The 13,438-nt window shown below is 37.7% G+C and overlaps 1 protein-coding gene across 4 annotated transcripts in view; it reads left to right on the top strand.

The window, feature by feature from the left end:
* Window positions 1–13,438, top strand: part of PEBP4 (phosphatidylethanolamine binding protein 4) — a 260,525-nt gene that overhangs the window by 211,234 nt on the left and 35,853 nt on the right. For all 4 annotated transcript variants that reach the window (XM_087938853.1, XM_026715202.2, XM_087938854.1 and 1 more), the window contains exon 5: window positions 13,090–13,135. In XM_087938853.1, coding sequence (XP_087794979.1) covers window positions 13,090–13,135 — 46 coding nt within the window. The remainder of the gene's footprint in view (window positions 1–13,089; window positions 13,136–13,438) is intronic.

Below are 13,438 nucleotides of genomic sequence, written 5' to 3' on the forward strand. Positions count from 1 at the left end.
GCATCATAGCACATCAATGTCCACTAGTTTAATTCACATTAGAGAAAATACCGGCTCTGTGGCAATATGTGCACGTGCCAGTAAAAGGTGGGTGTAATAGGGCAGTTAAATGAACTGTAATATTTTTTGAAGTTATTTTGCAGTGCATCTCTTATCTCTCCCTTTCCCTCCATTCCTCCTCCTTCCTCTCCCTGTCCCATGATTCCTTATCCCTTACTTTTTAAAGGATACTTCTAAATTTTCTTGGGGACTTAGAGAACAGGAGGTTTAAAGAACAAAAACTATCAAGCATATAAGCGGTGTCTCATTCATAGGGACCTAAGGAGACTTAGGCTACTTCATTTGGAAGGTTTTGGTTGCATGAGGGAGGATTTTAAAATACAGATGCTCCCAACACATTGTGGGCAACATGAAATACACAATCAAACAGTCCAGCCCTCAACATATTTCCTCAAAGACTGATTCCATTAGATTCAACTCTACTGATACTTAATGAAAAAAATTCAAGATACTATATGCATCAACAACTCTTGAAAGAAGTCCTTTGGATATAAATCTTGTTGGTGTAGTATCCTGAAATACTTATCCCAAGAAGTAACTTCTGATATTGATGCTGTTAGGTATTTCCAAAGAATTGTACTTATTTATTAAATACAATTCATTGCGTAAAAAATTATATTCTGCCTTTCTTATATGAAAAAAATCTGCAATGAAATGTGAAAATACAAATGTCAGTATCGAATAAAAAGCTTATAACAAGAGCTTATAGAAAGAACCATATAAAATGGAAATATTGTTTAAGTTGTTCTAAGGAAGATGGCCTTTAGGTTCAATGGGTGCTGGCTTTGTACTAATTTTCCAAGGCTGCCTTTCCAATACATTTCTTTTATTGTCATCTTTAATCTCTTGTCTCGATAATAGATTTAATCGGGCATCAAGGTCCTTTAACCACCTGATGCTTTTGTTTCTACAAGGCAAAGTCCACATTTTAGAAGCATTAAGTCAATTCAACATCCATAAGCACTGGGTGCCCTGGAGCAGAAGGCTTTTCCTACCGTCAGAGAAGATTCATCATTTACTTCTGAAGTATCACTTTACATACCAGGGCTGTTTATTGTTGTTCTGAGAAGTTTGTGAGCACGTTCATAAAAAATGAAGCGCTCCACATCCCATCCTAAAGCTTGGGAACAAATACCGGGAAGTAGGAGACGAACTCCAGGCGGAAAGCTTGACTCCATCTTTCACGGTTCCCTCCTTCACTTGGCAGCTAAAGAAAAATGATTTATTCCTCCTGATAAATGGGAAGAAGTGGATGAAAAGATTAAATCATCTCTTGCTGCACTCATAGAAATATGCTGCTGACCCTTGAGGTAGGCAGGGTCAAGAGGAGGCAGCAGTGAGGGAGTTGAATGCTCCATAGTGGGTGGGCAGTTTGCAGTTAGTAATTGAAGTGGAATGAGGAAATGTTTTACGCCACTGCTAGGACCATGGCTGACCAAAATAGGAGGAGGGCATTTACTTTCTTTCTTTTTTTTTTTAAACAAGTTTTATTCAGTTTTCCATATTTTAACGTCTCTTTTCCGTGAACAGCACGATTACAGGTTTCACATATACATACAAATAGGACCATGGTTACATATTCAATTTTTATATCCAAATCCTTATCTTAACAGTGCTTTTATACATTTTCTATTTTATTGTATTATTCCAAATATTTATCTCATTATTTAATTCACTTATGATAACTTCATAATCATTATACTTTATTACTTTTAACTGTCACATTTGTATATTTCATCTTAAATTCTAATTTAAAAAAAAGACACTTCTTTTATAAATTGGTTTCCCCCCTGAAATCTCAATATGAGTGTGCCACCTCTAAGTTATAAATTCATTTATTTTCACCCCTTTTAAATCTCATTAAAACATTGAACATTATTATCTAAAATATAAATAATCCCTTTAAAACTACATGGCATATATAAATCAGATTCTGCATGATTTTTCTCTTTTTAAATTTCATTAAATTCCACCCCCCAAAAAAGGACATATTAATCTACTCATTCAAACAGTAAAACAATCCTAAGCCCTAAAGTTAATTCCATTTCAGCTCTCCTCCTATATCATTTCATTTATTTCCATATATTTAATACACATTATTCCATTAATTATTCCATTCATATTTAAACCAAAAAAGCCGACATTCTAATCTTAAAAATATTTCAATATATCTAATATACTTATTCCATTATTTGTTACTACTATCTCTCTACATAAAGAGGAAAAGCATTAGATTCCATTATCCAAAAAATAACAATTCTGTTTTTCCATCTTGTCAGTCTATATGTCCCTATTTCGTAACTATAAATTTATTTATATTACCCCTCAATACCTTGCAGAATCCCCTTTCTATATAATAATCACCCATTATCTCTGTGTCCAATTAAGGATTTCCCCATTTTTTTACAATTCCCATATTTCTTTGTTTCCAAATCCTGTTTCTTTTCCTTTCTTTCCCCATGTTTTTCTCCTTTGTTCTTTCACTCCAGTTTTTATCCCTCTCTCTATTTATAGCTTCCTTTCGCCCTTTGAATTTCTGCTGACTCTTTTTCCCTTTTTCCCTTTTTTAATTTTTGGGATATTCCCCTTTTTATTTAATTTCTTAAATCTCCTGTATTTATTTCCAATTCTTTTCTTCTTTCTTTCAAGAGTTCTTGGTTCTCGATGATCACTAAAGATGGTCTCTTCTATGATTTGCTCCACCGCCTCTTCTGCCTTTTGTCTTTGTTGTTCATGTTCTGCTGTCGCATTTTTAATAAATTTTAAAGCAAAACCCAGCGATTCACCTCGTTCTTGCAGTGTTTCTTTCATTTTTCTGAGTTCCATTTTTAATGCCAGAAGAGAAATTGCCATTTTACAACTTTCTGATTCGCAATTTAATCCAAAGTTTATTTCCAACGGTCAACTTTTCTTCCTCTCAAGTTTTTAAGTGTCTGCTAATCCAGTGCCAAATTCATGTCAGAATCAGCAACTAATCCAAAGGCAGAATCTTCCTAATTCTTTCTTTGTTACAATGTTTCAATTTTTCAAAGTTCTTGCTTTATTGTATCAATTTCCATGCAATTTCAAGAAACAAGAGTTTTTTTAAAAGAAAAAAAAAGTTGAGTTGAATTGAGATGCCACTCTTTATTATGCTAAGTCTACACCCCCTCTTTTCTTTTTTCTTCTCCATTATTCGGAGCTTTTTAAACCACAATTTTCCAACAAGAAAAAGATCAAATCCCATTGATATTAAATTTCCTCTTTAACAGTTTATAGTTCAGCTTTATTAGTGCCAATATAAAATCAAAGTATACTTATCCAAGTTGATTATATAGTTCCTTCTCCAGCTTCTACCTTTTGCAGTTTCGAAGCCCCGACACTATCAAAAGCAATTCACACTTTTTTTTTCTCTTTCTCTTCACCGCTTAGATCCTTTCTTAAAGATTCTTTGAAATGTTAATCCTGGGGGTATCTTCCATTTGATTATATCGTCCCGTTCCTCCTGCTGTTCGCTTCTTTCTCTCTCTCCTGCACAATCTTATTCCAGTCTAATCTTCCCCTTCAGGGTGGCCATTTTAGACCACCGCTTCAGGCGTCTTCGGGAGGGACCAATTGCCAATCCGGGGAGGGGGTTTACGACTCCCCTCTACCCAGCTGATGGTCTCCCCTTCCTCCGCCACCCCTATGAGGTAGCTTCTGCCCCGAATCCAAAGGATTGGGGCTCTCTGATGTCGAAGCACAGACCAAAACCGTGCACGATCGCGGTCAGCGGTCCGTCTTTGGGGAAGCTCAAAACAGGAAGCCGAGGAGGGCATCTACTTTCTGTAGTGAATGAATTGAAGCTATGATACTTTTCATTTTCTTATGTAGGAGGGAAGGACAGTAATCTCAAACTCCTTGAGACTTACAAAGAGTTGATGATCTTATTTACATCAGATGATTAATAACTTCCATTTTTAATATAGTTTACACACAAATAAACATGAAAGGGGTTTTGCCTTAACAATCTTAATAAAGGCAATATGGCTAATGTAAGCTTAAGGTAAATGTCATTATGGCCCCAAAGATAACTATTGTCCTAAGAAACTGGCAAAATATTATCAGGAGTTTTTTATCTTCTGATGTTTGACCATACAGACTAACAGATGTTTACTTATTTACTTGTTAGGTGTACAGTTATAGATCCAAAGAACAATAAGAAATCGCCTAAAACAAATAGCAGCAATAATAATGGTAACAACAATAGGAAGCATTAACAAAGAGTCTTCGGCGCTTCATAAAGCAACGGCAGAACTGATGGTCCAATTTATCACATCTTGTGTCTTCTAATTGCAATTGCTAGGGGAAATAATATGTGCATTTATAGGAGATTACCCTAGTCTTTTCCCTTTGTAGAAAAAGAACCATACCTTACTGCACACAGCCAGAACATCTTTTTAATAAGTGGGGAAATTAAGACTAGGTGCCAAGTACATCGCAGAAGAGCACATGTCATTGAGCCAAGCATATACATACATATGCATGGTAGAAGCCGAGGTGGCAGAATGGTTGGAATGCACTGTTGCAGGCTAACATTGCCCACAGTCTGGAATTCGATCCTGACGGGCTCAAGGTTGACTCAACTTTCTATCCTTACAAGTTTAGTAAAACGAGGACCCAGATCGTTTGGAACAATATGCAGACACTGTAAACCATCCAGAGAGTTCTGTAAAGCACCGTGGAGCGGTATATAAGTCTAAATGCTACTGCTATTCTAAATACTATGTGAGATTTTGAAATCTCCTTTCCGTCACCTTCAAGGGTAAGGCAAGGCATCAAATATCACTGAAAGAAATGTGCTTCTTTGTGGGTCTACTCTAGGAAGATATTGCTAAATTATTTGACAATGCAATAAGGATTTGTAATAATAAGTACATCGTAGAGTTGCTCAAATAAAATCCCTGGTACTGCCATAAGACCAAAAAAATTTAGAAGTAGATCTGACACATTCAAGCGATCATCAAATGAAATAAATTTTGCTTGGAGAACATACAACTTTTAGAAGTATGTTAGTTACAAATTCAACTGAAATAAAAGAAACAAGAGTTGGTAATACTTTATCCTCTCCCCCTCCCCCACAAGAAGGATCCCCACCTGAGATCAACCTGCTCTATTGACCTAGATTGATTTATCTGATTCTGTTTAAAGACGGTTTCCTTGTCGGTCTGTTTTTTAAGAAGGATACATGAGCTATTCCATTAATTCTAAACACGCAGTGAATGATTCAGTCACAACTGAAGCTGCCACTTAACTAGTTTTGAAATGATTTTGGCATGGCACAGTTGTTATTAGCGTGATGCAATGTATGTTTGCTCATCCTTTCTTTAGAGATGGCCTCAGCTTACCTTCAAAGGTTAAGCTGATTCTATCTATAGAGAAAGGATGAGCAAACATACATTGCATCATGTATTCATGATGCAGAAGATAAGCTGAGTCAGATCAGTGTTGTACTGGGAGGGGAGACCCTTTAGAATTCCCAGAACAACAAACTAGACAAGGAAGTTGACAAAAATATTCCAGAAGAAGATAAGAAGATAGTGCCAAACCACTTTCTTACTGTTGCCAAAAAAGTGGTGCCTATGAAGTCACCAGGAGCTAAGCTGAACTCAAACATATGCCTTCCTTTATGCTATGCACTAGCGTCTCTTTAAATCAGGGGTCTCCAACCTTGGCAACTTTAACCCTAGCAGTCTTCCACTCCAAGAATTCTGGGAGTTGAAGTCTGCCAGGCTTAAAGTTGCCAAGCTTGGAGACCCCTGATTTAAATCACTCCACATGACCTAGCTAGTTTCCTATAGTAGACCTATCTGTATTAACTTTCAGAACAAAGCTATTTTTCCCAGGAATTGTATTTGCCTATGATGCTTAGGTATTTGGAACTGGACTGAAGATGACTCCATGAGATGGCAGCAATTGGTCCTTCTAACCCAGAGGTCTTCAAACTTGGCAACTTTAAGACTTGTGGATTTCAATTCCCAGAATTCTCCAGCCAGCTGGCTGAGGAATTCTAGGAGTTGAAGTCCACAAGTCTTAAAGTTGCCAAGTTTGGGGACCCCTGTTCTAACCCTTTGTTGTCGTCTAATGGTTATCCTGATTTATATAGCTTAAAGGGTATGCCTAATTGAACAGTACTGTAGCATAACCCACTGCAAAAAAAACCAAAACCACCGTTATGAGTCACAGGGTTTTTAATTTGGCTCTTAAGATTTCAAGATAGACTAGTCAACTCTTTTCAAAATCAGAACGGTATTGATGTGAGAGGCTAAAATGCAGCCCACAAAATACTTCAATACTACTGAGCATCAAATGCTAATTTGCAAAACAAAATAAACATATTGTTGCCATGAAGCAGTCTTATTCACTCAGTCTTTGATGGTGTTTAAAATGTGTTTCTAAGCCACCAATCATTCTATTGATGATAAGCTTGCAAAATTGGCTGGCAGTGTTATACTTATACAAAATAATTTGGATCCAGATTATTAGAACAACATAGAGGTAAATATATTATTTACTTAGAGCTATACTATTCCAGGTCAGTTGGTTCTGCTGGGCCTTCTAGATTATGTTGACTAAGTTGTAGTCATAACATTTGAAAGATTCTAAGATGCAAACAGCTGTTCTATGCATAGTAGACAAATGATTATCTTGTCTAATATGTGAAGTTTGAGCAAGCAATAAGACTACCACTGTGCACTCCTGCCAGACTTCTCTGTGTAAAAGTTCTGGACTTCTTGAGATTATTATTATAAGAATGTTTTGTTTCATGTGTACTATCAAGATATGCCCACAGTTCTGAGGTATGCATCAGAAATATACAGTATCATTCATTATAATTCTATATATGAAAAAGGCACAGTAAGATAAGAGACATCTATTGAATTATTTATTTATTCAAAATGTAATGCAATATTTGAAATAAATAAGTAATCCATTTTGCCAATTCGTTTCAGGTTGCTTTTGTTAGTTTTCCTTTGCCATTCTCTCTCCATAAAATGGTGATTACACCATTGGACTGATAACTAATAGATTTGATATTCTTCATGAGATCTTTTTGCAAAGCTACATGCCAACCTGGAGCACAACATTAAAACAGCATCGCATCTGGCTAAACGCTATCACCATTTTTTGTTGTTGTTTTGATTTGGGTACCCCTGGTGACAGGCAGAAATAAATTAAAGCTTTTTTAGGTTTTTCGTAATGGGCCTTTCCTATTTAACTGCTATTGTGAAAATATTAAAAGCATTGGAATGATGCCTAAAAGTGGGTACTTTTAATAAGGCATAGTTTGGAAACCATAATTCGTATGACTTTCTTTTTTTTATTCAGTATATTTTGAAAAATAGGGCTGGTTATCTAAACTAATAATCTTTGTACTATTTCTAATGATAACTTACTGGATCAAGTTAGACTTGAATCTTTTTGGTAGAAAAAAGGTGTGCCTACACTAGTGGATTAATAAGAGATGTTACAAATCAAAACTGATATGGTTTATCAGACATGGATGGGAGTGAAGAATTTACAGCAGCTGTAGGTGTGGCAGGAAGTTACACAGGACAGGTGCATTTAGTGCAACAAACACTGTATATTATTGAATTATATTATGCCATATGAACTCCTTATTCTTTAACATTGCTAATCCTGCTGTAGTGCTTTCTGTTATATCTTTGTTTTATAATTATTTCAAACTATCAACAGGAGATGAATAAGTTCAAATTATCTACTGGTAGATAGAAGAATTGTTTTATCCTATTTTTATTTTTTGCTAAACTGAGTTGCAATCAGTGTTATCAGATTTCTCCCCCATTCAAAGTAGTACAGTATCAGAAACATGTATGTTTATAAAGGAGAAAAGAGATCAAAATTGCCTCTGCCCCCATCATACCTAGTTTAAGTACAATGTCCCAACCTTTATGGTACTTTAATCCCAATATTTGGAACACTTTGCTCGCAGACTGGAGAAACCCTTAGAACTAGCATTTACCCACAAATTTATGGCACATTTTTCATGCAGAAGAAATGTTGATGACTGCTAAAATTGTGCAATTAAGATAAAGTGCAAAGATAATATATCGGGTCTAAAAAAAAATTGCATCCATTTCATTGTAAACTGCTGTGAAGAGTATTTACAAAGCTACAGGCTAACATGAGCTTTTTAGATAGCAGCCTTGTATAGAACTGAAAAAGCACTGACAGTCCTCAAAGAATGCGGCAAATACTTAAGTGCTTAAGGTATTTCTAGCCCTACATAAGAATGCACTGTCACTTAACAAAGAATCCATAACTGCTCAAATCAACTGGGAATTTGCCACTGTACATTAATGGAATAATGCTTTGCACTCATGTTTAATTCAAAGTGACCACAGGCTTTCAGTCAGAAACTGAATATCAGGATGTATATACTGTGGTAAGCAACTTAAATATCCCTCATTCCTTTATAACATTACATGCAAGCAGAAACTGGACAGCTCTCTATTGTGGATGGTTTAATTTGTTTACATCACTGAACACACCAGTTCGGTGTGCCTTCAATGTCATGATTTTATTCTGCTGCTAAAAGTAGATTATATAAATCTTCATGGCTGGGTTGACTTGTGCAATCAGTATTAACTTTACATTTTCTGCCTTTTTAATGGTCATTCAACCAATATACATGGTTCATTACCCCCTCACCCTCATTGTTCTCCTTGCAACTAATGTATGATTAGGCTGGGGAAAAAAATACCATCATAAGTGTTCATACGACAAACACCTTCTTGGAAGCAGAGGAACCATCCTAAAGATGTGATGGAATTAGAACTAGAATAAGAGGAGGAGGAGCAAGAGGAAGAGAAAGAGTTACCTTCTTCCGGAACTGAGAATAACTTTATTGAATGAATAATAATTAGAGGAAATCAAGGTAATATATGAAATATAACCCTATGTTTAACCATTTTATTTGGTCTCGTAACTGAGCTGAGAAGGGTATATACTGACATAGTGTGTGGAGGTGTAATTCACATTCTCTGCCACAGCATATCTGCTTTTTTTCTTTTGTAGAAAGGAAAGAGTCCCAGATATGCCTCTGAAATTTAGCCAGCTGAATTCTGATGGCATGATTTCAGGATACGTTGAGAAGATTAGGAAGTTAGTAAGGTTAACCTGGGATCAGTTTACCACTTAGAAGCTTCTGTACCCAATTCCCGTTTTAATCCCCCCTCCAAAAATTAAAATATGACTTTAAAAAGTCACCCCTGCCCCTTTCAAGCATCACTAGATATCCTTCTGCAACCCTCCAGAAGATCAAGACAAGTCTACATCCTCTCATTAATCTTTCCTGTTGGGCTGTAGTAGGTTTCGTGATAATACAGTAATAAATAGGTGGCAGTTCATTGTTCCTACCTTTTTGTTTGTAAAAGTTTCAAATGATGATTGTGTGCCACATATAAACCATTATCTCGATTACAATATAATTTATTTTCAAAACACTTAAATCAAATGCATATCACTGTTGGAATTGCGATTAAATTCAAGCCTGTAAATTCTGAAAACAGATCCGCAAAGTGCTTTTTACCGTTAAATTAACCTCTATTCAAATCAAGATTAATTTGGCTTTATAGTCCATTGGATAACTTTTAAATCATTTCTCCAATAAGGGCATTTGCGTATAACGGGTGTGGGGGTGGGGCAAGAAACCACAAGAAGAAGTTAAATGCACTTTTCAGCATCTTGTATTAAAAATGCCTAAACGGTCTTTGACAGAACTGAAATGTTTTCCACGAATACCTCACAGGGATACAGCTGAAAAATATGTGCATTGTATATTTCCCTTTTCTTTCCTCATACTTTACCTCCTATCTGGTGTACCAGCTTACTTGGTTTTTTTAAAAAAAAACAAACAAAACAGTGACCTTTTTGCCATGGCAAAGACAATAATTAACTGCTGCCTGGATTCCTGCGCATATAATGGCCTCACAGGTTGGAACGAAAGCATTTGTAGCCTTTCTAGCAACCTGGAGCCCAGAGAACTGGTCCAGTGCTATCAGTCTGTCACTCCTCCTGTGACATGGTAACAACACAGCCTCGGGTTCGGGAGAATTCCACAGGGGGCTGTGCTGTCGTCTATAAAGCCATGACACTTTAAATATAAACTAGCAAGCAAACTGTAGCTCCCACCAGCAGAATTAGGCACAAAGCAAAGTGTCATTTTAGAGTGGTGGTAGAGGGGAGGACGGCGGGGTGGGGTGGAAGCAAGTTAAGTGAAGTTAAGCAAACTTGGGAAAACTTTCGCCAGGCCAAAAAACATCACAGCATTTGTTTCCCCTAACAAGATCATGGAAAAGGAAAATTTAAATCTCTCAGAATGGGAATTTGTTATAAATCGTACTTAAGTTGATAAGGACAAAGTAAGATTCCTGTTGTATAGTTGAACAGCCTCCATTAGCCCCAGTGGTGAAATAAGTCATTTGTTTCATATCAATCCTGCTGTCAGGATTCCACCAATCGCTCTAATTAAATCATGATTCTCGAGCCAAATTTCAAAAAAACTGCAAAGGATTCATTAGAGGCGACACACTGGCACTGCCCTGCATGCAACCAACTCTGGCATACATCATTTACAGTCCCCTGTGACCCTGTTCCTCCCCCACCCCGGGTGTGTCATAAATCAAATTCTCCAACTGAGCACTTCACTGAGCTGGGTGTCATCATTCACCTTCTCCAATTAAATAGATTCGCGGGCAAAAACTCTGGTATTTTAGTTGCAGTCTTTTCAAGATAAGAGTTGGAATGTACTATCGCTTTCAACGGCTCTTCCAGTTTTCCTCCCCCCTCTTTTTTATGGCAACTACTAAAACGGGCATAGGAATGTTTTATGAGTTGACACCTGCCTTGTTTCTGGGAGTTCAGAATGGTGCAAAAGGATAGAGCTACCCATAATTTCATGCATGGAAGACCAATTGTGAAGTATGTTGAGCTCATCCTCACTAGCTCCATATTTATTTATTTTATTTTATTTATTTGTCAATTGTTTACAAGATAATAAGTATAAGTGTATACATAGTTATGAATACATGAAATGGGTACATATAAGAAAAATAAAAGAAACAATAGGACAGGGATGGTAGGCACATTGGTGCGCTTATGCACGCCCCCTACAGACCTCTTAGGAAAGGGGTGAGGTCAATAGTAGACAGTCTAAGGTTAAAGTTTTTGGGGTTTGGCGAAGAAACTATAGAGTCGGGTAGAGTATTCCAGACATTGACCACTCTGTTGCTGAAGTCGTATTTCCTGCAATCAAGCTTGGTGCGGTTAACCTTGAGTTATATGCCATTAAAGCCTTTCAACCTGAGTTTCTCCAATCCCAGGACACCCCTTTAGCATTGAGGCCACATTGCAGTCATTACATTTCCTGATCTCTACACTTCCATATTTATTTTTGTTCATTCATTTGTAAAATGTATTGGCCGCTCATCTTAGCATAGGGTAATTCTAGACAGCTTACAAGTAAAAAGATAAATATATACATATCTATTAAAAACATATTGATGCAAAGCAGTATAACCCAATTATAAATAGGAAGGGTGGAGGCAGGAGGGTGGAGAGGTGTGGTCTGTTGTTAATCGATCAATCACCTCCATGTGATGTTCTCTCACCAGGGCTCCAAGCTAACTGGAATAACCAGGTTTTTAGACTCATAGGAAAGGTCCGGAGAGTTAGGACCAGAAGTGGTATTCAGCAGGTTCTGACCAGTTCTGGAGAACAGGTAGCAGAAATTTTGAATAGTTCGGAGAACCGGCAAATCCCACCTCTGACTGGCCCCGCCCCCATCTCTTCTCTGCCTCCTGAGTCCCAGCTGATCGGCTGGGTCTTCTTTGGTTGCCTTGCACAGGAGAATGGAGCTGGAAAGCAGGTTAGTGGGGTGGGGAGGGAACGTGGATTTTGCAGTAACCTTCCCCCAGGAGTAGGGAGGGAATGGAGATTTTACAGTATCCTTCCCCTGCCACGTCCACCAAGCCATGCCCACAGAACCAGTAGTAAAAACAATTGAATCCCACCTCTAGTTGGGACCAACCTCACAGGTTGGTGGGAGGTATTCCAGAGGGCAGGTGCAACCGCAGAGTTTCATTATCTGATATTCCAATTCTTTCTTCCATACTTTAGTGTGTTTTTCATGTTCAAACTTGTTTTATTTTTGACACAAATATGGACTTCATCAAAAGAAAAAAAGCACCTTAGTTGCACAGACAACTAAAAGCATAGTTGTCCTAGTGCTGTCCAAAAGTGCTAGGATTAATGACAGTTTAAAGAGTGTTATTTCAAGAGTCAGGATTCCTAGTTTTAATGGTTTTTACATGTGGCGTGTCAAGAGATCAGGACTTTGCCTCAGGTGTGAATTTGCTATGGTAGCGAATGGTTTGTTTCAGGTAGCAGTGGTGAATCCCAACCCTGTTTCAGGGGTGGGATTCTATCAGTTTGCACCTATTTACTAGAACTGGTTGTGAGAAGAAATCACTGGGCTAATCCTGTAAGGAAGGCAGGAAGGAAACATTCTGGTGTTGCTTACAGAAACTGCCTCTCCGTTAACCCTTATTACATTCTTGGCAGGACTAGACTTCCTGTCTCAGGAATGTCTCTGGAGTTTTTTCCCCCTCCTTTGCTGGTACTTTGCTTGTGTGGAATGGCCATTAAAAGTTACAATGGCACTGAAAAAAAGGGACTTATGACCATTTTTCAAACTTACGACTGTTATGACAGTCATGAGAGGCCAGGCGAGGAGATGCATGCCTCGATGTGAGTGATATTGAGTTGGCCACACCCACCCAGTCACATGACCACCAAGCCATGCCCACCACCTAAGCCACGCCCACAGAACCAGTTGTTAAAAATGTGAATCCCATCCGTACCCTGTTTCCCTTTTTCTGCCTGCCTATTGCTATTCTTCTAAAACAAAGTCTCAATGTACATAAATGTACTTTTATGAAATCTTGGGAAAGAGCTTGTTCCATTTTACTTAATTTGTCTCTTTTTCAGGGTGCTGATTTGAAGAAGGGGAACCTAAAAGGTCATGTATTAGCAGGTAAGCAGAATCCCTCAATACAGGTAGCCTTCGACTTACGACACAACTGAGCCCAAAGTTTATGTTGCTAAGTGAGAAATGTGTTAAAGTGAGTTTTGCCCCATTGTACGACTTTTTTTGGCTGCATTTGTTAAGTGAATCACGGCAGTGGTTAAACTAGTAAAACGGTTGTTAAGTGAATCTGGTTTCCCCCTTGATTTCTGCCTGTCCGAAGGTTGCAAATGGGGATCACATGACCCCAAGATACTGCAACCGTCATAAATGTGAGTCAGTTGTCAAGTATCCAAATGTAAATCATGTGAC

Source organism: Pseudonaja textilis, chromosome 9, assembly GCF_049901715.1.
Source record: "Pseudonaja textilis isolate UNSWEBS1 chromosome 9, rPseTex1.2, whole genome shotgun sequence".
NCBI classification, from domain to species: Eukaryota; Metazoa; Chordata; class Lepidosauria; order Squamata; family Elapidae; genus Pseudonaja; species Pseudonaja textilis.